The sequence below is a fragment of the Micropterus dolomieu genome, linkage group LG20, assembly GCF_021292245.1.
Source record: "Micropterus dolomieu isolate WLL.071019.BEF.003 ecotype Adirondacks linkage group LG20, ASM2129224v1, whole genome shotgun sequence".
Taxonomy (NCBI): domain Eukaryota; kingdom Metazoa; phylum Chordata; class Actinopteri; order Centrarchiformes; family Centrarchidae; genus Micropterus; species Micropterus dolomieu.
This window is the reverse complement of record NC_060169.1, coordinates 24,353,330-24,381,303: the sequence shown is the minus strand read 5'-3', so window position 1 is coordinate 24,381,303 and position 27,974 is coordinate 24,353,330. Positions and strand designations below refer to the sequence as shown.

Below are 27,974 nucleotides of genomic sequence, written 5' to 3'. Positions count from 1 at the left end.
ATAGACACGCACAATTCCCACTAAAAATGAATACAAGTATTGAAATAAAGCAGGGAGAGACTGTTTATAACAAACCCGGTCTGAAGTCTGAAAATTATCTCCAGGCCAACACCCGTTGTTTTTCATAATAAGGATGTGCAAATTTGCTACTTAATGTTACATGAATTTGCTTGCCTATAATATTTATGTCCACTCATGTATGTGTTCACAAGCATGTATTCATTGATATATATGAAAGAAAAAAATGACATTAATTAATTGTTATTGTAGTTTAATTTTGTGTGTGGGTGTTTTTGCGTGTGTTATGTGTCTGCATATCATTCTCACAGAGTGCCACTGTGAAGTCGTACAGACTTATGTCGTCGTAGCTGATTCTGGGCCTCCTCCAGGTGTGTGTAAGAGGTCTGCAGACGCAACGTCAGGTCAGGACAATGCACGCGTTGCTCCCACACTTCCCCCGGCTCTCTAAACAGACCCTGAAATAACCACAACCACCAACACACACAGAAGGACACACACACACACACACACACACACACACACACACACACACACACACACAAGCATCAGATAATGATCACTGTTTCAGACCCCCACCTCTTTCTTTCTCTGATCCCTCTCCCACAGGTAGTGATGGCTTACTGCTAAAACCAGAGGCCAATCCTCTTCATATCGCCTCCTGTGACACAGAGACCAAGAGAGAGTGAGAAAGAGAGAGAAAGCGAGTGAAGAAAATGATATCAGGAGAAAGAGAGAAGGGAGAACAAAAAAAAAAAATATGCCAGACTAAAAGGAACACAGAGAGAGGGGAGAGGAGCGACAAAAAGTAAGCAAGATAGCAAAAAACTACTATATTGTCTGATCAACCTCATGTGGTTTAATCAGGCTTTATCTTCTCATGGACAATTATTAAGTAAAAAAATGTTTTCAAGACAACACATAACAACAATGATGGAATATATCACCCACTACCAGAGATCTTTTTATGTGTTTTTAACAAGATTAAAGTTCACTTTATCAGGCAGTGGCTACACACACACAGTGTCTCTAACAGGTGAAACACATTGTTGGTTTTGGGCTTTTCTGGGGATTTGTCTGGGGAAAAGATAAAGGAACACCACCATTATCTTTAATTCTTTGTAAAGTGCTTGAATTGCATTTGCATAAAACATATATCATGTTTTCTCTCTAACTGTATTCATCCAACTGTTTTTTGGGACCAAAACTCACAAACAAGTCTGTTAAACTTTAAACAGCTGTCTGTCAATTTCATTCCTTGTACTTCTTCTTGACATTGTGGCTCCTACCCTGGAGTGATGGGTTTCTGATGTCTACTGACATATCAAAGTTGCAAAGACAAAGAAATGTCATTTATAGCGAAAATTCTTGTGCCATTCCCTGTCTAACCTCACTTCCCCCCTTACATCCCCTTGAGACTTCATCATCCTCGTCATACCCTTGTACTGAAGGCATTGGATACATTTGAAACATACAGTGGTTAATGTCTTAACCATTAAATTAAAAAGTGATCGCATTGGAAGCTTTTGTAATTTCTGGAAGCAGAGGCAGTATGTTTTTAATAAGTCAAGGAAAGCAGAAATGTTGCATGTTACAGAAATGTATTTCTTAAAACTCAACACTCAGTGATTTTTATTCATTCTAGTTTTGATGATGTAGAGGGAAAATTAGGTTAATGGTTCATTAACCTGTCATGTTACTTAATATGTACTACATAATATGCAAAAAAATTCCATTCAGTTACAAATACTAAAAAAATATTGAAACTTTTATGTGTGAAGAAGAATAAAGTGCAACTTCTAAATAGGACTGACCCCGAATAGTCGAAGATTCGATGCTTCAATGGGCTGAGCCTGATTCGCCTGTCAATCTCACAGTCGAAGCTTCACAGCGAAACGAGGATCATGCCATTTTGGCAGTATGGGGTGATCAAAGTCTGATTTTACATAGAACTACAAGTTTTCTCCCAATAAATGAATATACTGCCTATTAAAATATAAATTTCAACATATAATGCTGTTATTAAACATGTAAAAAGTAAAAAGTAAAATAAATGTTTTTAAAGTGCGTGAATAAATCCAAAATTGTACACCTAACCCCGGGGGCGTCAGTGCACATGTGTAGGCGTAGCGTGTATGTGTGTAGTTGCAGAAGGGGAACACTTGCTGTTGAGACGGAGCCCCAGCTTCCCAGGTGTTGTCCCGAGTTGTCCGCACCTAGCGGGACGTTCAGATCATTTATCACCGTAGATGAAACACACAAAGAATATTATATCATTTTTAAATCGCAGGCTACTTGAACTAGACCCGTGAGGAACCGTGACGTGCATGTAAAGTTAGTTGCCACACGGCATGCACACAAAACTCTGCACAAGACCGGTGATCAGAGAGAAAATGGTCAACAATAAGCCTCAGTTTAGCTGTAAATGTACAGTGTAAGTTACACTGACTAATGAATAGAGACTGCAGCGCTGCAGCTTCTCAAGATTAAAGCAGAGCTACCGTGTATAAACCCCCCCTCCAGCCGCTTGCAATTGCCGCGCACAAAAACACACACGATCAGTCGACTGCAGGCAAGACTTGGCAATTCTGATTGGATTATGTAAATCCTTAGTCGGGGACAGCCCTACTTCTAAACATGCATTACCATGTAACTGTATGTAAGTGTATATGCTCTTTTCTGAGGGTAGTGTGTAAACTTTGTGCAGTGCCGATTAACTTAAATGTTGTTGCTTTGTTTGAGGTGACCTTCAGTTGTTGTTTGGTGTTAAAAAAAGAGGGAGGATGAAGGGGGAGAGATAGAGGGAGGGACGGGAACCCTGTCCTTGCTCCTATCACGACGGGATCAGTGGCCTGGCCTGACCACTTCCACAGCCAGCACCTCAACCTTATCCATCACCACAAGATAGTTATCACACCAGGGAGGGAGGGGTTGTGGAGTTGAGTGCAAAAGAAAGAAAGGGGGACTTCCTGCACTAATCATACACACACTCATTCTCAAAACAGAGAAACACAGGAGGCAGAGACAGAGAAAGACAGACGTATATAAATATAGATAAATAAGGAATTATTCTCCATGTCAGCACCAAGACACTTTCCTGACACCTTTAACGCATATGGTTCTGAAACCTTTTCTCATCAAGGACCCCTAAACTGACACAAATTAGACCGCGGACCCCCATTTGATAAGATTTTGTTCCAGGATCGCCCATATGGTAGGATTTTGGCTTTTAGATATTTTATTCCAGAAAGTGTATGGAATCCATGACCAAAAATTCGTCACTATGTCACTTATGGATGGACTTGAATGAATGAAAATTCATTGATGAAATGATTGACAATAAATGATTCCCCTTTTTGCGGTGGACCCCCTGGAACTCCCTCAAGGACCCCTGGGGTTCCCCGGACCACACTTTGAGAACCACTGCTTTAATGAACTCACTCTAACTACAGCCAGCTGGTCACATGTCTGCGAGTATGTGTGTGTGAAGTGCAGCTAATAAAATGAGACAGATCCACGCCTCATTTCTGCTCACTTATGTTTTACATTACTAGAAACTAATAATAGGGAAAGCACTTTGCCATAAAGAGCTACAGAGCGTAAATAACACAAATGGTGAAATGGCTCCTCATCAAATCATCACCATACACACACATATGCACACAATCACATACGTACACACATGCATAAATGCACAGCTGGACCACGATAAATTGTAAATTGACAGCAATTGAAAGGATCCTTCAACAGTTTAACTGTTGCATTGCTTTAAAGCTACATTAATAGTTTTGAGTACTGAATTAGAAGCGGACCTTGAGACAATTCCTCCACTCAGATCAACTGGACAAGGCACAACGGTTGGTGCTGTGATTGCCCCAGAGGAGAGGAAAGAGAGCCCGGATAGGCACGAAGCTGGCTTGGACATGCTCTTGGCTAAGGTCTGGTCTGGACGAAATGGGACTCAGGTTGGCCAAACGACAGGGAATGATCTTTACAGACACCTGCTCCCATCAACATCCAGATCAAGCACTCACCAGGCAGACCTTGATACGAGCAGCCAGAGTGCAAGACTCCGCCGAGACAAGAGTAGGCAGACTCTGTGTTTGACATCGATGATGCTTGGTGCACAAATGCAGCCAAAGTGGACACAGTTTCAGAAATGTAAGATTTTTTATGTGAAGATGAAAACCATTTTATCATCACTAACTTGTTGCTACTTTTTACATTATTGCGAACACAAATTCAAAAAATGCACTGCAGAATGCATGATGTTTAGGTATAATAACTTACTATCTAACCTGATAGTATGTCAAGACAGTGTTCTTGTGAGTGTGCCTTTTTCAGAAATGACTGTGGTCAAAAGTTGCTAATGCAGCATTAATATGGTCAGATGGAGGTCCCTAAATACACAAAATGACATAGTTATATCTGTTTCTCTGATGCAAAATATGCATTGACTATTCTCTTCCAGTGGCCCAATACATTTAAAAAATAAACTAATGATATAATACAACAGACTACTACGGTGGTGCAGTGGTTAGCACTGTCGCCTCACAGCAAGAAGGTCATGGGTTCAAACCCTGTGTGTTGTTTGCATGTTTTCCCTGTGTACTCCGGCTTACTCCCACCATCCAAAGACATGCAGGCTAGGTTAATTGGTGTCTCCAAAATTGTCCTTAGGTGTGGATATGAGTCTGAGTGGTTGTTTGTCTATGTGTGGCCCTGCGATGGACTGGCAACGTGTACCCTGCCTTTTGCCTGATGTAAGCTGAGACTGGCTCCAGCCACCCGCGACCCTATACGCAGGATAAGCGGTAGACGATGGATGGATCTTTGTGAACTGATGAGGAACACAAATGAGAGCTGCACATGGGACCCACTTTTAATACACACACTGTGGTACACAAGTATTTGACAGTAACAGTCACATCCTCAGTCAGAAATCCAGACAATAAACCACTCTCTGCAGTATCCCCCAAGAGGGCTGTCTGCCATGTTTTAATGATGTCATTCTTCTTTAGAAAATGTTTTAAAGGCCCTCTGCTTGCATCAAGAACCACCTCCAACAAGACAAGAAGGGGATGTTGGGGGCTCTAATAATTAGTCAGACACATTAGTTAGACACTTTCTAAAACAAAAAAAAAAAATAAAACTGGTGAATGCTTTATTGCTTTCTTTTTTCTCTTTCTGTCTACAGGTGCTGGTCATATAATTAGAATATCATCAAAAAGTTGATTTATTTCAGTAATTCCATTCAAAAAGTGAAACTTGGATATTATATTCATTCATTCATTACACACAGACTGATATATTTCAAATCTTTATTTCATTTAATTGTGATGATTAAAACTGACAACTAATGAAAATCCCAAATTCAGTGTCTCCGAAAATAAGAATATTACTTAAGACCAATACAAAAAAAGGATTTTTAGAAATGTTGGCCAACTGAAAAGTATGAACATGAAAACTATGAGCATGTACAGCTCAATACTTATTCGGGGCTCCTTTTGCCTGAATTACTGCAGCAATGCGGCATGGCACGGAGTCGATCAGTCTGTGGCACTGCTCAGGTGTTATGAGAGCCCAGGTTGCCCTGATAGTGGCCTTCAGCTCTTCTGCATTGTTGGGTCTGGCGTCGCATCTTCCTCTTCACAATACCCCATAGATTTTCTATAGGGTTAAGGTCAGGCGAGTTTGCTGGCCAATTAAGAACAGGGATACCATGGTCCTTAAACCAGGTACTGGTAGCTTTGGCACTGTGTGCAGGTGCCAAGTCCTGGAAAATGAAATCTGCATCTCCATAAAGTTGGTCAGCAGCAGGAAGCATGAAGTGCTCTAAAACTTCCTGGTAGACAGCTGTGTTGACCTTGGACCTCAGAAAACACAGTGGACCAACACCAGCAGATGACATGGCACCCCAAACCATCACTGACTGTGGAAACTTTATACTGGACTTCAAGCAACATGGATTGTGTGCCTCTCCTCTCTTCCTCCAGACTCTGGGACCTTGATTTCCAAAGGAAATGCAAAATTTACTTTCATCAGAGAAGATAACTTTGGACCACTCAGCAGCAGTCCAGTCCTTTTTGTCTTTAGTCCAGGCGAGACGCTTCTGTCGCTGTGTCTTGTTCAAGAGTGGCTTGACACAAGGAATGCGACAGCTGAAACCCATGTCTTGCATACGTCTGTGCGTGGTGGTTCTTGAAGCACTGACTCCAGCTGCAGTCCACTCTTTGTGAATCTCCTCCACATTTTTGAATGGGTTTTGTTTCACAATCCTCTCCAGGGTGCGGTTATTCCTATTGCTTGTACACTTTTTTCTACCACATCTTTTACTTCCCTTCACCTCTCTATTAATGTGCTTGGACACAGAACTCTGTGAACAGACAGCCTCTTTAGCAATGACCTTTTGTGTCTTGCCCTCCTTATGCAAGGTGTCAATGGTTGTCTTTTAGACAGCTGTCAAGTCAGCAGTCTTCCCCATGATTGTGTAGCCTACAGAACTAGACTGAGAGACCATTTAAAGGCCTTTGCAGGAGTTTTGACTTAATTAGCTGATTAGAGTGTGGCACCAGGTTTCTTCAATATTGAACCTTTTCACAATATTCAAATTTTCTGAGATACTGATTTTGGGGTTTTGATTAGTTGTCAGTTATAATCATCAAAATTAAAGGAATGAACACTTGAAATATATCAGTCTGTGTGGAATGAATGTATACATTATACATGTTTCACTTTTTGAATGAAATTACTGAAATAAATCAACTTTTTGATGATATTCTAATTATATGACCAGCACCTGTATTATATATATATATATATTTTATATTGTTGCGCTCGGTTACTTTACTCTGTCTCCACCTGCTTATGTCTGTCATGGTTGCACCTTTTACCATCTCACCTGCTGTTTCTTGCTGGAAATCGGGGGAAATATGGGCCTGTAGGAGTTGCAGGTTCTAGTGGTTTTCATCCATGGGGATCCAGGAGTCCCAGGGAAACTGGGGGCTGTTGGGCGAGGCATGCCTAACAGACAAGCCTTGCCTCTCGGGGCCAGTCTAGTAGGGGTCTGGTACTTGACCTGCCTCAGCAGTTGTTCCATCTCATGGGGGACTGGCTTGAATGGAGAGTTGAAAACCCCTGGGCACTGAAGAAAGAGAGCGAGAAAGAGAGAGAGGGATAAAGGTCAACTCTATATTATAGATATAGTGAAAGACACAGTATAAGTATAAGAAATGTAATATGAGTAGATGCATACGTGTATTTCTGACTGGCTATGAGGATATTACTCTTACTTAAGGTTCCTAGTCGGGTCGCCACCCAAATTCAAACCAAGGACGTTGCAGTTGGATTATACTTTTTTGAGGCACCAGGATGTCCTAGGTGTTTTACTCCCCAAACACTATAATGTATTAAAATACTATATGGAGTTTGGGGAAACCAAATATTAGGGGATCATTAAATAACCTCCTGGGACAGCTTAAAATGAAACTAACAACTGCTAGCCACTATTAGAGTCAATATTCTGAGGTAATTTGAAACATCAGTTTTGTTGACAACTTTTTCATACAGTTTTTCATCAAAGTTTATCAAGTTTATTGCCCTTCATATTATCCATAATAAACTTTGTGAAATTCACCATTCTGTATCCCTTCTGACAACAGTTCAGTTCATCTTCACTGCCTCAAATGCATACACCATGGCTCTTAGCCAATCAGAGGCTTTTGCCAGGTTACATATTTGGCTGGAGCATTTAGATAACAAAAAATGACTACAGCGACAACCTAGCTGCATCTGTCTCAAATTTGGCATTATACAAGACTTGTTCATTAGAACAACACATGCACAAATACACAAATGTACACACATACAAAACTGTGCCTCCCTGTTCTGAAGTGGGGTAGAGATTTGCCACAGACTCAATAATAATTATTCAAATCACAGTGATCCTTTTGCCTGTGTGTTAATTGCCAGACCAAAGCTTTGAGTTTGAGGACTCTGTATCTACTCTATATGCTAATAACACTGCTTGCTATTTAGGGCACTCTAAAACACTGGGACAACGGAGAGAAAGGGCATAAGTGGGAAATTGCTCCAACTATATTGACCCGAACCTCACTCTTTTCTAAAATAACATATTAACAGACTGGTTAATTAGTAAATGTTTCATTATTAGACCATGAGCACTTTTGATGGAAGTGTTTCAGAACGAGTAGAGATAATTAATTCCACTTCACTGACCCTGATTTCTCTAACCATGGGTTGTAGACAGAACTGGATAACAGCAGATTTTTAACGATGAGTCCTTATCTTGGTGCAATTTTTTTGTGCTAGCACAAAGCGGACAGTAGAGCAAATGCATTATTTTCATTGGGTCAAATGAGTGGACCGCCTCTTAAAACTAGAACAATTTAATGACTCCAGCAGAGGCACAAATACAATTTTAATGTGATCAAGCCACAACTGATTTATATTAATGGGTGTTTCTTTCCAATAATGCCATCTACAGCTACTTGATGAACATATAAGCTCCCTTCCTTTCAAGTTATGAAAGAAAAGGACCTTAGGCATCATACACCAGCAAGAATTGAATTATTATGGTTCTCATTCACTGTTTATGTAATTACGTAAGCGGCCAGCATTATTGTGCGCATGTATATCCAAATATGACTAATGCAATGCAACCTTTTAAATCACTACAGTAAATAAAAATAAATATTGGCAACAGACAAAAGTTAATAATATATAATCAAAAACTAAAAGATAAATTCTACTAAAATTAATTGTATTTGCCTTCTTGTGTTAACTGGAGCATTAATTCAACTTTAAAAATGGGATATTGTATGTCCATGAAAGAATATTTTGGTACTGTATATTTGTGGCCTGGCCTCCAGAGTACCATTACTGAAGCTTGTGCAAACTCCACACGCTGATCATATATCGCTCCTACAACTGTATTACTGCACTACTAGAGCAGGACTGCTCTTGTTCCTTTGCATTCACAGATTCCTTTCAGAGCTTCTAATAGAGGACCTAGCCCATAAAAATATCACAATAGTACAGGGTACAGTACATGACTGTGATTAAGAGTGTTATGGCTGAATAAAATGTATTCTCAAAATTGTTTATACAGTAAACCCCTCTCCAACATCTTAAGAAGTGTCTGGCACTCTAAATATTCTAAACACAAACCCAAAATCAGGATTTTCAGTGTTTTTAATGACATTTCTTCAGTGTTCAGGATCAGTCTATTCAATGCATTAGGTTTGAGAGTACACACCTAACTCAAACAGGAAGGTACAGACTGCTGGGGACACACATCACATACATAAACGTAATCCTCGCCACTCTTAAAGACACACACACGCACACAAACACACACATGCGCACATGCAAGCCCAAATGTACCAACCTAGCTACGGGAAGAGCAATGATGTTGACCCCAGGAACACACCATCTCTATCTCTGTCATAGGGACTTGGGGCCTTTTGGTAAGCTGTGTGTGTGTGAGCATGTGTGTGTGTGGGTGTGTGTGGGCTGGGGTCCGAGAAGTGAGGAAGGATGAACTGTGTGGGAGAGCCATCTATTCACTGCTGACAAGGTCAGAGCTACGAAGGGAAAGAGTCCCCTGCCATATGCAGAGAGAGAGAGAGAGATATATAGAGAGGAAGAGATGGACAGAGGGCGGGGAAGAGCACACAAAGTTTTCTTCTTGCTTTCTTTCCTTCTTGGTTTATTCATAAAATATCCAAAATAGTTGATATGATAAAAACAGTGAACATATGGGCATACAGTCAATCCAAAGCATTTGGAGAGTCAAACATGATCTGACAAAATACAGACTCTACTACACTCCAGCTTACACCACCTTCATAGTAGCATGTATGAAAGTTTTGTGTATGTGAGCATCTTAGGTGAACATGGGACACCTGCAGGAAATAGAGAGTGAGCCAGATGATGACGATGCTGGTCGTGCAGGCATTAAGGGGGGGGGGGGGGGGGGGGGGGGGGGGGGGGGGGGAGCAGTAGTGGTGCTGAATCAACAGTGACCAGTGTGCTTTGTCTTCATTATGATCCCAGTGGGGAGTCACAGAGATACGTGGATGCCACACACACACACACACACGGGTATGCACACCTGTCCCAGGGGAAACACTAAAATACTCCGCTCAGCACATCAGAAGAGCCATGTGGACACATACTTACTCATGTGTGCACACACACCCCAACTCCACACAGCCCATCTGTGTTAACAAAAGAAGGAAAGAAAGAAGGCTCTTCCTTTCTTTCTTTCTGTGGCCTGTCTCTAGAGGAACTCCCTATCTGTACATTTCCGACAAAACACAGTGAAACCAGATGACCAAAAATTAGCTGTGAGTATAAATGTGTTCCTAGTGTGTTATCGGATGTGGCTTCACACCCACACTCCTTAGCTGAGGTCACTACTGCACTTTATGGTGACCAACGGTTTCAACAATAACTAAATGATTACTACTGTATTGGAATTATTACCTAAAATTATTAGTTATTAGAGTATTGTAACAAGTGTGTAGAGTGTAAGAATTTCAACCATAAATTGCTCTTTTCAAACTTTTCTGTCTCAGAGATACTGTATACGCATGACTGTGCGTTGCTTTGTTAACTTTCTATATGTATTTAAATCAAAAAGATACAACACTATTGTGCTATTTGCCATGTAGAATCTGAAGTTCAAGCACATGAAATGTATTTTTACAAAGTCTGATATAATTCTAGGTTTAAATATTGTATAGAGATTTTTATTGAAGAGCAATGACCAGGGATAAATTTAAATCATTCCCTGGCAATTTAATGTCAGGAAATATGAATTTACTACTTTAAAGTGACATTGAACTATTTTTCACAAGAGAGAGAACACAAACAAATATTTTGTAAATATAATTGTGTAGACCAGTGGTTGTCAAACCCTTACTTTTATGGCCCCCTCGAGAAGCCATAAAAAAGTTTATGCCCCCCACCACATGTAAATGGATTGAATTTGTGTCAATCATTAACAACACTGGAGCAACAAACAAAAAGGGAGCAAAGTTGAATTTGATTAAAATAAAATAAATTATTCAGGCTAGCGTGTTGGCATCAGCTATTTGCACCACTGAGTTTAAAGTATCATCACCTGATCACCCAAAGTACCACCCACAACCCACTCCTTCCCATTCATCCCACTGCAATGACTGGACAGCTGAAAACATAATCTACTGTTATTAGTTTTGACACTCAGTCCTACATGCACTGATACAAGGTCCTGTTATATGATGCTGAGTTTTTGTTATAGCTTTAGAGTTTTTTTCTCTAATGTGCGCAAAATGACACTGATTTCGGACTAAACATACAAGCTAAATATAAATATAATAGCTGTTTAGAAGGAATCAACATTTAATATTGTCCTATGTCTATCTATGTCAAATATGTGCAATAGTGTTCCTAGACCAACCTGCTTCGTACTGATGAGGTGGTGTAATCGGTGAGCTTGGTAGACCTTGACTGCGTACTCTTTCACCATCTCCAGACAGTCTCTCTCTCTCTTCTGGAGTTCCTCAAGTTCATCCAGCTCCCTCCTACAGGGCACACACACCATATACATATATGTTTGCACTTCAAAAATTCCATTTAATTAATTTACATGATGGGTTTTTGACAGGGATCAGTCAGATATAAATATAATAAATATGCACTGTACAATAAAAAAATTAACATTTAAAGGTTAAGTGTGTAAGTTTTAGTGGCATTTAGTGGTGAGAGCTGCAAATTGCACCCCCCCCCCTCCCCTATCCAAGCGAGTTGTGTAGCTAGGGTGCCTGAGACAGGAAAAGATGTCCTCTGTGAGAAGCAGAGAGTTGCCAGTCAAGAAATGAGCAATCTTTAGATAGATATATTAAGAAATTATATTTACTTGATTATTCAGTAAAACCATATTTATTGTGAATATTCGTCATTAAACAACAGCCACATCAAGAAATAAAGTGTTACATGATGTCTTATTCTCCTGTAATACATTATTTTACTGTACTGTAATCGTACTTTTTGTTACATCTTGGGAGGGTTGGCTCATCTGGACTAACATCATCAGAACATCTCAAAAACTATCACATCTAGTGCATCAAGTATGACCACTGACAGATAACAGGAAAATGTAAGCCTCACTGTTTCTGCACAGTCCATTATAAACCACATAATACGTGAATTTTACAAATGCATTGTCAGTTGAGGATCAAGGCTCCTCTAGTTTTGCTTAATTAATTAGATAAGCAATCTGCAAATCTTACCAAAATGTCTTTTTCAATTTTTTGAAAGTACTGACAGCCATAATTTCAGCTTGTGGTAAAACGGAGCAACGTTTTTAATGGGCATTTAGCATGTGAAAGTACAAATTACACATTTGTGTGCACAGTGGCAAAGTTTTTTTTTAAGCAAATTCGGAAAGTATTCATTACTGGTCACTTGATAGGCACACGGTTATGTTGTGTCCCTATTAGCAGTAAAATAAATGTTACTGTGTTTTCCACATGTTTTCTACCAGGGCAGTATTCAACAGAAATTTAGCTGCTGATCTGAGCTTCCATGCTGTTACCGTTTTATTGCCAATAATATTCATCAGCGGTTTGTCTCAGGAAGGTAACGGCACATTTCTATCCATGTTGCAAAGCCATTACAGAGCGCTGTAGAATAACTACATTAAATTACAATCCAACAACATATGTTTTTCTACCAGGGCAGTAAAGGTTTAGCTGGCTGATCTGAGCTTTCATGCTGAAAGCTACTGATTTATTGCCAATTTGTGATCAGCTGATTGTCTCAACATAGCGCTGAAGAGAGTGTAACTATATGAAATTAATCCAACTACATATTTTACACCACAAGCCAAAGCACAGCGCTGGAGAATAAATACATGAAACTAATCCAACTAAATGTTTTTTCTACCAGAGCAGCAAAAGTTTAGCTGACTGATCGCTTACATGCGTAAGCTAAGGTTACCGTTTTATTGACGATTACAGATCAGCTGATTGTCTCGCTAATGTACCTGGAAAAGCCAAACCACAGGCTGGAGAATAACAAGGCTACATGAAATTAATCCAACTACACATTTTACACCACTGACAGGAGAAACGTGTCACTTCTCTCAGTGATTATGGCCTGCTTCTAGCTAAAGCTATCAAACAACAGCTTTTATTTGCACCGCTAAAGTCCGACTAACTTAATTACCTGTCCAGCAGAAAACAGACAACTTCAGCTCCACTTTGAAAACATCTGTCCCACATCAAAGCCTTCGATCTGGGAAAATCCACACCGATTATTTCCGTGATTTTTTGCCATCATCTGTCTGTATCTGTCCCGACTACCTCTGGCTTCATCTTATTAAGATTCACATGCTGTCGGCTCGTGCTAAATAACAGGTGTGCGCCTTCATTTGTCCAAATGTCACTTCTCCTGCTACACTGCTGAAATTATACAAGCATAAGAACGCCGTTATGACGAAACGCGCTCTGTAGCGCTGTTTGTCTGTTGTCGGCTACGGTAGAAACATGACGACACAATACTGCGACATCCATGGAAGGGGGTGTCCGCAGTTATGTAGATATAAATGGCTCATTTATATATATATAGTATGGATATTATATTATATTTCTGTCAATAAATCCTCAGAAATATTACACACAAACCAAAGTTTATTCATCATTTTGCACCAACTTATAAGACATAATTTCCAGTCTTCATAAGTAGTCTAATCAATCTAAATACAATAGTTTGTCTCACTAATGTATGTTTGCTGAATGACAATGACTGCCTGATTACTGCCACTACATTTTGTTTAATTTAACTCACTTCTTGAAACAATCATATCAGACTAATGATTTTGACAATACCTTCTCTAGAACAAATAGACCAGTAATGTTACACATTACCGAGACATTCTGCCCATATATCTTAATATTATATAAATGAAAGACTTGTGCACAAGGTAAAAAAGCAAGTACATTTGTGCACGTGTTAGTGTGTATTTGGAACACAGTGCCGAATAGCTGACAGTTCCCTGGAGTGTCCTTCAGATGGATAAAAAACGTCCTAATGATAAAAGGGAGACTGGGACAGACATGGAAAGACAGAGGAGCTGTGGGAGAAAAACAAGAGAATGAGAGTGCTTGGATGGAAAAAAGCAAAGTGAGCAAGAGGCTATAAGTGGGAGGATGATGGATATATTTCATCACCGCAGCCAGGACAGGTCTGTGTGTGACATCTGTTAAGCGAAGCTGGCTAAATGGGATGCATTAAAAGCCCATACACAGCAATTTCATTCCGCAATCACGCAGCCTTATACTTACAAGGGGGTAATAACTTAAAAAGGGAATTGGAAACAATTACTAAAACACACATGCCATGGTAATGTGAAAATACACACACACACACAGCTAAGAATAAAGCCATAGCTCTTCAACAATCCAACGTTTCTTTTCTCTTTTTCTATCCCTTTTTTCTTTCCTTCTCTCTTGCTTCTTTCTCTACTCAACTTGTTTTGAATTACAAGCCTCCACAAAGGAACCGGAATATTCATAGTGTGTCTGTAATGTGAGGTTAACACATTCTGCGGGTACTGACATTTAAAAAGAAATCACAACACCGTTCCCGTTGCCTTTGCATTCTCATTCCTTCCTCAGCAGCACCAGATTAAATTACAAAATAAATGAAATATGCAGAGCACTGTGTGTGTGTGTGTGTGTGTGTGTGTGTGTGTGTGTGTGTGTGTGTGTGTGTGTGTGTGTGTGTGTGTGTCAAGAATGAGAGCAAGTCTAAATGTCTGTGTGTGTGTAATATTAAGCACAGTAATTTAAGACTGTGTATATGAATGTGCGGCTGTATGTCTATATATGCTTGTGTGCGTGACTGTGTGGGTAAATATAGAGGTTGCTTGGCCCCTATTTGTCCACCTGGCTAAAAGGGATATTACTTATTAATGTAAAATATAAAGTTCTGGTTTATGATGGGACAGTCTGGTTCCCAAACCAATGTGCACCAATTGTGCCTGTGTGTATTTACAGTATATGTGTGTATTGCTGTTTGTTTATGCATTAATACCACCTTAACAACTGACTGGCAATGTTTCTGGGGGTCGGGACCTGTTTTCATATGTCTATGTTGGTCTGAGCTGAGAATGTTTAAGCGTGGCTTTATGTGTGTGTGTGTGTGTGTGTGTGTGTGTGTGTGTGTGTGTATCAGCAATATGTATGTGTGTCTCAATGTTCATACTATGTGTTCACACACTTTTGCTTATATTTGTGTCCATATGTGCGAGTGTGTGTGCATGTCAGGCTGAATGGGTGACCTTTGCTTCCTTGCCCCCAGATCCAGTGTTATTAATTGCTATGTAGTGGACAAAAGCCAAACAGATTTGTAACGGCTGAAGGCACCTCGATCTGTGTCGACCCAACCAGCCGCCACAACATACAACCCTCATTAGCCCTGTTCGGCATGCAGCACGTGCCCTGTGCTTGTGTGTGTGTGTGTGTTTGACTGAAAGAAAGAAAGAAAGAGTGTGGTAAAACACAGGATTGTAATTCTATTATATGTTTTGTTTTTTACATCTGGATAATTAACCTACACTGATGCCTTAGAAATCATCTTGGTATACCTTGACTTCTATATCTGAACAAAAGTGTATAGGTACAAAAAACAAACATTTGGTATTTTGTGAGTCATACTTTGGGTTACAACATTTTCATTCACAATTTTACCATCAACCGCATATACTGCGTACAGGGTCGCGGGGGGCTGGAGCCAATCCCAGCTGACATCGTGCGAAAGGCGGGGTACACCCTGGACAGGTCGCCAGTCCATCGCAGACAATTTTACTTACCATCAATTATATACTAAGAATACAGACAATATACTGATTGACCATATTGGTGAAATGTTGATAAAGTCATGGTTGTATCTCCCTTGAGTGAGAAGGTTGGAAAGCAAAATGTAAATTTGAGTCTATGTATATTCTTTTAAAAACACGTATTCCTACTACCACTGCCACTCAAACTTCTTTACTGTTTAAGCTCATTATTGTATTTTAACAGAAATGCTATTTTTACACTTAACAGCTTTTTGAGTCTATGCTAAGTTAGACAAATCAAATGGGTATCTTCCACTATTACAGTCTTTTTATTTAAAATACCCTATTTGTGTTGTAGGGGAAGCAGACTAACAAAAAGAGGGAATTTACATTATATTTTTCAAAGGAAGGAGGACTGTCACCCATCTCTTACACTGCATGAGGAAGTGGTCTCTTCACTGCAAGTATGAGCAGGAGGAATGATTACAGCAAGCAAAACCTGTTTCAATGTACATGTGGTTATTGTTTTAAACACAATCCTGTCCTTTAAGGCATTGTGTTTACTGGAAGGGATATTTAGAGCTGATATAGTTTTCCTTGACAGTCAAGTAAAAATGTGTTACTTTTACTTTTTCATAATCTTCATTTCAAACATCTATGATTGTAATTTGATATATAAATTTATATATTTAATATTTAAAGTTATTTTGCACAGTTTAGTATTACTTTATTATTGCGTGTACTCCATTATAATGATTATTGGCATATAATATGCCATATAATGCAGTGTGAGCACTCTGACTATACTTCTGATGGCTGCTGAACTGTTGGACAAGCTAATCAAGCACACATTTCAAATTATTGAAACTCTAACTGACATTTTCACCCTGGACTGTTAACTTATTTAAATGGCTAATATCATATAACTAAATGTCTCACTTCTTCTTCTATTATTTACTCCATGGTTCACAACGGGGTGTCAAGGTCTGACGGGATATCAGAGACTGATGCATTGTGGGACAGCAGGCCACACCTGCGGTCATCCAGGCCAGCTAATTGGAAAGGTTCTAAATATTTAATGGAGGCTTGACCTGATTGGCTGTTTTAATTGCGCCAATTGAATGATTCAATAGCTGGCAAGGAGTGGGTAGTCAGCCAGTCAATTTAGACAGTGGCCGGCTCAATGTATTGAGCCTTCAACAACCTTATAACACAGCGTTTCCATTTAAATGACTGACTGATTGATTAACTAATTCACTAAAGTAGTAAAACTGATGCCAGTACAATTCCACTGTTGAAATGATCTCCAATGAATATTGCTAATATTCGAAACTTCATACATTTTACATACTTTCCTCCGATTGTTTTACTTTGAAAAGTTATTTCCTAAGAAGGCAGGGGGAGCACAGCACCCAGATTATACTTTAACACACACACACACGCACACACACACATACAGAATATACAAATCCAATCAGACTGAAGGAGTGAACTTGTCTCCACCCAAACTGGATCAGAAAGAAAGAGCAGCAAAAGAAAGACTGACGCATAGAAGCGGAGAGTGATCGTAGGGCAGGCGTGCAGGCAGGCCCGCGCACTCTCCACCATAGCAGCTCTCCTTTCATGAATGTCCTTGAAAGGGACACAAGAGAGGGAGGAATGAAGAAGGCTGGATTAAGGAGAGACAGGGAAAAAAGTAGATAGAGGAAGAGAGACAGCATAGCACAAAAAGAGAAGAATAAAAAATTACACTAGTGCTGCTCAGCCTAGCAATAAATTCTCGGTTGTTCTCTACGGGAGAAGTTAAAAGATTTTGCCATGTCGTTGCAACATCACAAGGAGAAGTATTTATCTGATTATGGCAGTAATAATTACCCAGCTGTTTATTGCAGATAGAGGAATAATTCATGCAGTCAACAGGCCGTGTTGGTGGCGGCAGCAATGACACCAGCACATTTAGTAAATATGCAAAGCGGACTTGCTCCGCTTGCCTAATTGCCCCCATCGTCCCACTGCATGCCCTTATTAAAACCAAGGAACTTTAAGTGTCTCCCTGACAAAGTGATAAATTGTTGGGGTATCAAGGAAAACTGTGGCAGAGTGGGGACTGCACTAGGGTCCTGACTTCATTAGGCTATGCAGAAGGAGAGGAAGGATGAATGAGGATGGACACTGAAGCACAGTAAACCGGTGGCAGAGAGAGAGGGAGAGAAAGATACAGAGCAAAATAGATTGAGAAAGAGAAGGGGAAAGGCAGAGATTGAGGGAGAGAGGCAGAGTGAGGTCAGGGGATAGAAGAGGGTAGTGTAAGTAGCGTGTATTAGCTGGATGCTGTACCTAATGAAATGACACGTGCGAGGGAGATCTGTCATGAGAGAGAAAGAGAGACTGAAACAAGAGTCAGAGAGAGAGAGAGACGAGAGAGAGGTTCAGCAGTGTATGTATTACTCCTATATCATTACCATGCACAGCCGATCAGCCTGCACTAAATGGGGACCATTAGTCCAACTTTGAATAATTTATGCAGCAGGTTTGGACAGACCGACAGACTTACAAGAGGGAGGGAGCAGGTGGATTAAAAAGCGGACCTTTGCGGGGTGAGTGATCAAGCAGCGTGCGATCCAAGGGCTCAGCGGCTAACACAGAAAGGATATTTTAAATAAATGCCGGCACGGCGTTAATTGATCGTGACCCTGGCAGCACTAAATAAACATGTGATTAACTGGAGAGAGAGTGACCTCAACACCCCAAACCACTGTGGAGGAGGGGCTGTGTGTGTGTGTGTGTGTGTGTGTGTGTGTGTGTGTGTGTGTGTGTGTGTGTGTGTGTAAATTGGGATGTCACACAGTTGATAATGAAGCAGTAAAACCAAACCAGTAAAATGACATCACATCTTGTGCTCCTTGAATTTAGTTTTACAATAACCTTTCATTACTACATTTCTCTAATCTAGTCTAACTCTGCTCTTTGTGTTTAATTGTTTTAATATATACAAGAAGGTAAAAAAAGATCGGAAAGCTGTGACCGCATAGTAATGTATGTAACCTTTGTTCTAATTACACTTACAAATATATTTTCTGTAAGTTCATTCTATTTACTTTTTAGTCAAGTTTGATAAATCATAGCAGCATATTATATATATATACACATACATACACACACACACACACACTTATATTGTGGCTAAGACCCCTGTTTTAGACAAAGCATAGTGGAAAAGAAAAAACAGTATGAGCAGGATTTTACCAGTTTTAAACATGTATTGTGTGAGAACACTTGACAAAGTCCTGTGTGTCTGTCTTTGTGTTATTATAATACTAAAGTGGTAACACTTCCTTAATGGACTTACACAGCCTAGCTCCCCCTACCTCTGAAAGGGGCAAGGAGTGTGGAGGAAAGGTGGAACGCTGGTGGGGAAGTGAGGGGGGGAAGTCAGTGATCCAAGGAGCACTTTAACAAATTTACATTTAATTTTAGCAGAAGCCTAAAGATATTTTGTGGTAAAATATATTAGCAACATTAAAAATGTGACTATTAGCTAAACGTGATGTTTTTTTTGTCAAAAATAAAAGATGGCGTATCTCTAGCAGTAAGCCCTGGAGCACAGGATGTTTTATTAATGCACGAGCTGCGGTTCAAATCAGAGGCTAATTTTTAATTTCTTCACATCGTTCACTTCTCTCGCTCTTAGCCTGGAGCACTTTAGAGGACTTCTCTCTCTCTCTCTCTCTCTCTCTCTCTCTCTCTCTTCTTTCCACTCGTAGTCTCTCCGTCTCTTTCATTCCTTCACTTTTCCATTCCTGTCCCCATTCTACTTCTGAGGTAACAACTATGCAAGTACAGATCTTACAACACACTCTTTCCTCTCTCACACACAGATACATATATTTTAAGGTTATGAGCACACAAGCACACCTTTTAACCAACTGCCTTTACACTAATCTAATCAAATCAATTCATCTTGACTGACGAGTCCCTTTGCGGTTATGTAGTGGTCCCTGGGCAAAGATATGATTTGCCACAATTCGTAAAAGGGAAAATGGTACAAAAACACAGCAAGACAGGGAGTGAGTGAGACATATGAGAGAAATGGGAAAAGACAGGAGAAGCAGTGAAGTATTATAGTTAACATTTTTTACAAAAAGGGTACAGCTTGCTTACTTCTTGTTGCTGTCGTACTGTGCATTATGAAGAGCAGGCATTCATTCTATTGCAATGACGTCAAACTGTAATATACAGCACCATTTGTTTTGGATTTTTTTTTACCTGACAAGTTCATTTTTCCTGGAGAGTGCTTCCAGATAGCTCTTGCGTGCGTAGAAATTATGAATATACTTTCTCACAAAGAATCCTCTCCATCTCCGCTGGATCTGTGATGGATTAGAGCATGACAGAGGTTTTCTTCAGAGGTTTGCCAACAACATGGGGAGATGTGGAAGCTGGGAAATCTGGTAGTGTGGCAATTTGCTTAATTCTTAGCATATGAAAGAAATAATTAGCTTCACATAGCCATTATTTCAATGACTAATACCAAATAGGATTGCTCTTCACAGACAGTTAAGTAAAGCATTATGGCATGTTTTTTTTGTTTCTTTTGCTCTAGCAACATACAATATTAACACAAGTACCAGCATATCCAAGGAAGGATAAAATCAAGGGCAACTGGACTTGGTGGAGAACCTTGAAGACGTTTCGCCACTCATCCAAGGGGCTTCTTCAGGCCTTCTTCAAGCCACTAGGATGAGAGGCACAACGTCTTCAAGTATCTTTAACCAAGTCTAGCTGCCCTTGATTTTAACCTTCCTTGGACAACTATGACCTGGATGACTGAGAATCTTCACAGACAAGTACCAGCGTAATACTACATCACAGAGACAAAGACATTGCTATAGGTCCCATCATTGTATTTGCTGTCTAAATACAGTCTTGCCAAGCCTTTAGTCATTACTTTAAACATAATAAAATAATGGTATTAGGATGATGGTATTAGCATATATGGGAGAATGCTTTAAACCATGTATGCACCTGCAGTTTTTTTACCCTGTAGTGATAGAGGAACAATCCAAGGGGGGACAAACAGCTGTCACACCTCCATACGTTTAACTGTATCAGTCCACATTGATTGTGGAGGCCACAGATTAGCTAGCACACACACACCCACACACTCACCAGTGGACCATTTTAAAGCAAGGGGGCGGATGTCCTTCAGACTAATTAGGAGATTAAAACAATGGCAGGTAAAAGAATAATCACACTATGAGAAGAGGGGAGAGAGGAAAGGAGGAGAAGTGGAGGATGGGGAAAAACAACAAAGAGCAAAATAAGAATTAGCATTGATCTGCCAGTCAATAGATAATTTTAAATAAAGTAATTGCCGCCTCCCGAGTTCTTGCTGACCTTTGTTGACTAGTGCAATCGATGCTGTTGAATCTAATACAAATCCGAGGTGCGGCATGTAAACACTGGTTTCTATTATGGCCCTAATACATTATCCTCTGTTAGCTACCACGCCATGATAAAGACAACAGGAGGGGAGAGAAAAAAAAGAAAAGATTCTAAATTGATTCAAAGGAAGTGTCACAAGGGGATTCTCAGATGATTGTTTCTCCTTTTTTTTCCCCCATTCACTCTTTCTCTCTATTTACACATTGAATATTTCTTTGGTATAAGATGGTCTGCGAGTACAGGCCCTTCACTCTCTGTCTTGCCAATACTTTGCCGGATATAAGCAATCTAAAAAAAACAGACATATTGTATCTTAAAGTCTGGCATACATATTTTTTCATCTTTCAACAGGTGCAGGGTACCCCGAGGATTCTCAAAGTTAAATTTAAGACTTTTTAAGACCTTTTTAATACCACCTAGGATGAAATTTAATACTAACTTCATTGCTGTTTAAAATTATTATTTATTCATTTTAAGCCCGAGAAAATTATTTACAAAGTTACATAAATTTAATAAAACATTTTATTATAATACATTCATATTTAACACACTATAGCTTGGGGTGTGTTTGTACTTTGATAAGATAAGATGAATCAAGGATGTCACTTTTTGTTGAAAAGTGGTGGGGACATAAGGGTTCAGATTAGGGGTGTGACGATACACTTAGCTCACATACACAATTCACAATATTGGGTTCACGAGAACAAGATAAGAAGATATTTTAACACTTTTTGATGATGATTCAATGCTGAAATATATTTAAATGGGGGTCTGGGGGTCCCCTAGAAAATCTTGAGCACTAAACACTTAATTTCCTGCATTCTGGAGACATTTTCTGCACAAATTTATGGTAGAATTGTCTTTATTTAAATAAAGTGATTCAGATTTTTTTAGCTTAAACTTTTTTGAACAATGCACATTTGTTTCTTTTATCTTTAAATTGCATTGCATGTTTTCTTAAATAAGAAAACATGCAATGCAAATAAACCTTTCTCAAAGTATTTTTATTTGTTTTTTTTAACATTTCTTGTTGTAAGCCATTTTTCAGAACATATTTAACAAATGCTTTAAAAAAAGTGATGGAGACATGTCCCCAGTATCCACAGTGTAAATGACACCTATGAAATGAATCCAATATTTGTGCACTAAGAACTCTTAAGGGGTGAAATCAAAAATACAAACAAATTGTATGGAGTTTTTGCAGTTAGTTACACCTTGGCTAGATAAGGTAATGTAATATAATATGCCAATTGCTTCAGTGATTATTCATCCTGTTCTGTTTTTCTAAAGCATCTAAAGGCTGTTTGAAATATAGTATTATATAGTATTGGCTTGAAAGCAGCGCGCATAAGGAGTTGGGCTCCAGTTTGTTTTTCCCTCGTTCCCGTGATCGGCGCATCTGGGTGATGTAAGTTTATTGTGCGTTAGTTTGATGTTTCCATTCACATAACGTTGGCCTACAACAGCGGCGCAACGCTGACACACAAACCCGTCCTCGTCTCATACACACTTGTCTCTCCGTTGCTGTTGTATCATTCACTGACCAGTAACCTTCAGCGGGTCTTCCAGCTCTGCTGTTCCATTAGCGCTCGAAATTTAATACTTTGGTAATGAAATTTACTTACTTTTAAGACCCCGGGGGTACCCTGAGGGGGCATTATTAAAAAAAACTAGATATTTCACAATACCCTTTCATTATTCATAACAAGTTTGAACCTTTTTATGTGTTACAAATTTGTGTCTGCATTTGCCCAATGATATTTCTTTAGGAGAAGTGGGCAGTACACAGTGCAGCGCTCAGGGAGGCCAAAGCCTTGGTCAAGGACAGTGGCAGGAGTGTTCCTAAAACCTTCATGTATGTCTTATGTGGTGGGAGAAAAGTGGAGCACCAAGAGAAAACCCAGACAAGCACACAGAATAAAATGCACTCTGCACAGAAGAGCCTCATTTGGCCCTTGTGGGTTTTCAAACCCAGTACTTTCTTGAATTCCTAACCACAGAGCCACTTGGATGCCCTGTTCACATATATTTCATTTTCCATTAAAATTCCTATTGCTTCCTTTCGGAAACTGTGGTTATTTTATATGGGTAATAAAGGCCTCTTTTCTCTAACTTCAGAAGCTCCTACTCTGCTCTACATGCAGACATCAAGACCCCTAACGTTAAAGTACCTGGGTCAAACACTACCCCAGAATCTATGTTTTTCTTATTATGTGACATTTATTGAAATGACAGGGTGGTCAACTTCAAATTTGTTTGGGTTTCTATTAAGTGTAAAACTTGAAGCCCTCAATTTCCAAGCTTTTCCACCAATATGAAAATTTTGCAGTCATCTCTGTCCAGCTGGATAGTGACACACCCTCTTCAATAAACACTAGTGGATCTTTTGTAGGCCTATAAAACACTTTAATGGTTTAGGCAGAGTGAAACTGTTAGCCAAAAGAGTAGGCTATATGGAATTGTTAAAATATAGGGTTTCTGTGCAATATCCTTGTGTAAAAGTGCCAGAACATCAGTCACAGCCATGGTGGTGTGATTTATGAGTTGAGCAGTAGTAGCTGCTGAGGGGAGAAAGGGAACATTTGATGGGCATGAGCGCTGAGGAAAAATCAAAAATATATACAGCATATATAAATGCATTCCTAAAAATTGTTTTTTCTTTTGTTTATTATACCTGATTTTAATAGGCCTAAATTACGTATGCAATTGAATTGTGCTGGAATGTCAACAATATGCCACATCAAAAGTAGGGAAAAAAGACTGCATTATAAGATTTAAAAAGTTGCTATGATGGACAGTCATTGCGATGAAGTGGTGAGATGAAGTGCTTACAGGCTGCAATTCATGGGGCCTCCCATTCACAGCAGACACACAGAGAAACAGAGTGTCCCCCCACCACGACGCTCCATTTGCTAAAACAAGACACTGTGGTGATATTTACCCTGACCGCCATCTCCTCGTAGAAATTCATCTTCATGATAAAATATGCAGCCTGTGAACACAAAGGAAAAGATGGCGTTACATCTTGTCTCCCAGCCCTCTGATCTGTCCACAGCAGGCGTCAAAGATAAAGAGCTCTTTATACATAATACATTGCACAGAGGCAGCACAGATAGGGCCACTGTAGAGGGGAAGGAAGGGGGCAGAAAAGGAGGGAAGGAAAGCAAGAAAGACAAGAGGAACAAGAGGAAAAAGTCAGTAGGATGGAGAGAGAAAGGGAGTGAGTAAAGAGAGAGAACAAGAGAGAGTGGTTAGCGGGACTTTGTATCAAGGGGAGGACGGTACTCTCTTAATACACCAACGCAGACAAGGGCCAAGAAAATCTATGGTAGTCAAGCAGCGAGCTAATGGAGATGTATGACAGCCAAACGCTCTCCTCTGGATTTCATAATCAATGACAGCACTGCCAGAAGTGACAAACAAAAGGCCAGAGAATATTCAGCGGCGCACTCAACGAGCCGTCGCACACCAAACATGCCAGCCGACCACTGGGGGCACATTTCAGGAGCAAACTGGAGAGTCATCCATAAAAGGGGATTCATATCTCAGCACGTCTATTTTAATAACGACACGGCGGAGGGAAAGGGGAAGGAAGACAAAGACTTGAAAGGAGGTTGTAAATTCAGCTTGATGTTTTGAGATGAAGCTTTGTGGACGTCACATTACACATGATAAGGTCCACAAGAGTGAGAGAGAAAAAGACAGAGAGAAGGAGTGAGTGAGAGAGAGAGAGAGAGGGGAAAAAAACAGAATCTCTCAGGGCTGATTTAAAATAGTGCACTGTGGTGATTTTGAGTGATTCTAATTAGTACTCGTCTGTTTCCAAATGAGACCAAACAGCCTCTTTTTAGCCCATATGTGTGTTATGACACATCCTTCATCGTTTATTTCAACACCCCTCAACCCCACCCCCACCATCCACCCCCCACCACCCCACCCCTCCTCCATTTCTTGAACGCCTCCCAAACGGTGGCTGGCAGTTATGCTTTAGCAAACAGTCAATTTACAGGCATGATAAATAGCTTGTTGTGATACGTTTACAAAACTCAATCCAGGGGAAAATTATACGTGAGAGCACTGGGTATTGGATCCGGTATCAACAATCTGTTCAATTAAGAAGCAGTTGGAGGCAATATGCTGAAAATGGAGCCTTGTTTTACTAAAGCACATACATACACACACACACACACACACACACACACCACACACACAGACCATGCGCACAAACTCCTCTACTCTTTCCTTGTTTCTATTCCTCTCCACAGTCTTTCCACGCATATCCCAGGAGTTGTGATATAGATGAAATTCCTTATCATACTGCATCATATTCCTAAGTGCTAATTTCCCAATGTGTAATGAGTGAATTATATCTCTTAAGGTCAGACGCAGGGACTCAGGAATATAGCAATTGAATTCTAATGCATGCTATCATAACATAATCAATATATCTATAGCTGTTCCAGGCGCTGGCTTACCTTCACCATTTGTCTGAAACGTGCCCTTGCTGTGAAGCCCCGCCATATCTTCTGTATAATGATTGCCTTCTTGTGCAGATGGCTGTATAAAAAAAAAGTCATTTTGAGGACAGGGTTGGATAGGTTTTAGTAGTTGAAATGAAGCAAAACACTGAAAAAAGTTATTCCGATACATATGGAAGGAAATTAAATTGTGGATTTCTTTGTTTGATCTTTAGGTAGTTGGTTTATGCTCAGAAATTTTCTAATTGAATACAAGAAATCTAAAACCTAAAAAGCAAGAACATTAAAACCTTCTAGAAATATGAGGGAGCTTTAAATAAAAAAAAAATACTAAAAGCTAAAAGAATTGCATTCCTGTATGTAATGCAATTTTTATTAATTTAATCACAAAACTCTCTAAAGCCACTACTGCTATAATAAACTATAATCTCTGTTTTTTAAAACAATAAAGACAAGAGTGGGGTTTTTTTCTGCATACAAAATGTTGTTTTGTAAAGGACTTCAATTAAAAGGTCAGGGAAACATTATGCTTACAAACACACTCTCTCACGAAGACACACAGACAGAACATTTCTGCTCCTCCAGGCTTTTCGATCATGTCTGATGAGCCTTTCACCCCCTTTAGTCAGCAGCACACATTTGTATTCATCTTCAAACATACTCTAAATGCAAGTCCACTGTGATTCTCTGCCTCCAATGAGGCCATCAATTTCCAAAAGGCCATTCATATGCCTAGAAAATCAATGCTTATAGTGGGGATAGCACAACCCCGGAGTTGCACTTAGGCAGCTAAAATTGTTGCTAATTATCCACTTAATGCATTGATCAATTAACTAAAGTAATCTGAATTAACCTACTGTCTGGAAGTTTGTCTGCTGACCCTGCAGAATGGTGCTGGGGTCACAGTATAGGAACAAGCACAGAGAAAGAGACATTTATTTCTCTGTGTGTGAGAAAGAGCACAGAGTGCAAGCCACATTTATTCCTGGAGGCCATTTGCAAAGCTCTAGAAGTGGGATAATTATGAGAGTGAGCTAGTATCAGGGTTTCCCTTGAAATTAACTCTTAGAATGCTGCCTGAATGTTTTTCAACCCCTGAAGGAAAATTCAAACCTCAAATTGATATATAAAATATTAAGACGCGTATGCTTTTATGCCTATGGCATAGGAAGGAGTAAAAAACGTCTATTTTTCTGGTTTACAGACTCAAATTGGACTCACCACACATACACATTATACCTGAGATACGCCCGCACCTTGCAGGCTCTGAACCAGCTCTGAATCCGGGTGGCTGCCTGGTTTTCCTTCTGTCTGTTCTCCTCAGCTTGACTAACACAGACACATAAAAATAACACTGTAGGCATAACCTTACTGTAGCTTCAATATCTCACTGTGATATATATATATATATATACACACACACACACCATATAACCAGGTAAACAATACCTATCTGTACTTTACGTACACAAAGCACTGTCTTTGCTAATAACACGACAAACATCTCAGTTGTCTGCACTAACACCGTTTTTTGTAACTAGCAACGGCTGTTTGCTGGTAAGTATGGAGTCAGTGATAGTTAACTCTAAGCACAAACGCGGTGCTAGTTAAGTTAGCCAGTATAACTAACAAAAGCATGACACGAGCGTTAGATGACGTCTCGAGTCACGTTAGCTAGCTAATTGGTGTAAGTTTGGTTTTGACTGCCAAGCGCCACAATGGTGGTTCATATCTGAATATTATACTATGATACTACCTATTACACTATTACCTGTTTCTGTGGAAGAATTCCCTTTGAAACTCTTCGACCTCACTTTTTATTTTCAGCACCTCCGCCATGTCTACTCGGGCCAGAGTTTACCTGTTGTCTTGACAACACCCTGTTTCCCAAGGTGGTGGAGATGCGTTCAAAGCATCTAGAAAGTAGGATTTCTGTTCTCAACCCAGTGAATAGTGCTAACCCCACTCTATAGTCTAACAAAAAAGACGCTTTTAAAAACAGTTGATGTCCAAGTGTCCATGACATTATTTGTGAGGTTAATTTTGGGGGATGATTTTGTTTTAATCATTTGGAGTGTTTGTACATGATAAAGCACCTCTCCTGTACCCTTTAGATTTCACTTTCTGTCTAAATGTATAATCCTGTTGTAAGTGGGGGGAAAATATGACATAGCATTAGGCCT

General features: G+C 39.8%; 1 protein-coding gene across 4 annotated transcripts in view; it reads right to left on the bottom strand.

The window, feature by feature from the left end:
* spata17 (spermatogenesis associated 17) overlaps positions 1-27,706 on the bottom strand; it is a 44,678-nt gene extending 16,972 nt beyond the window's left edge. For 2 of the 4 annotated variants that reach the window (XM_046032754.1, XM_046032755.1), the window contains exons 1-8: positions 27,563-27,706; positions 27,031-27,120; positions 25,789-25,870; positions 24,255-24,305; positions 20,135-20,238; positions 11,486-11,609; positions 6,920-7,162; positions 351-476 (exon numbers count right to left, since the gene is read on the bottom strand). In XM_046032754.1, coding sequence (XP_045888710.1) covers positions 351-476; positions 6,920-7,162; positions 11,486-11,609; positions 20,135-20,238; positions 24,255-24,305; positions 25,789-25,870; positions 27,031-27,120; positions 27,563-27,630 — 888 coding nt within the window. In that variant the 5' untranslated portion in view covers positions 27,631-27,706. Of the gene's footprint in view, positions 1-327; positions 477-597; positions 680-6,919; positions 7,163-11,485; positions 11,610-20,134; positions 20,239-24,254; positions 24,306-25,788; positions 25,871-27,030; positions 27,121-27,562 lie in introns of all 4 variants that reach the window. The other 2 variants (XR_006822192.1, XM_046032756.1) reach the window with 2 other exon arrangements.
* Positions 27,707-27,974: the final 268 nt, after the last annotated feature.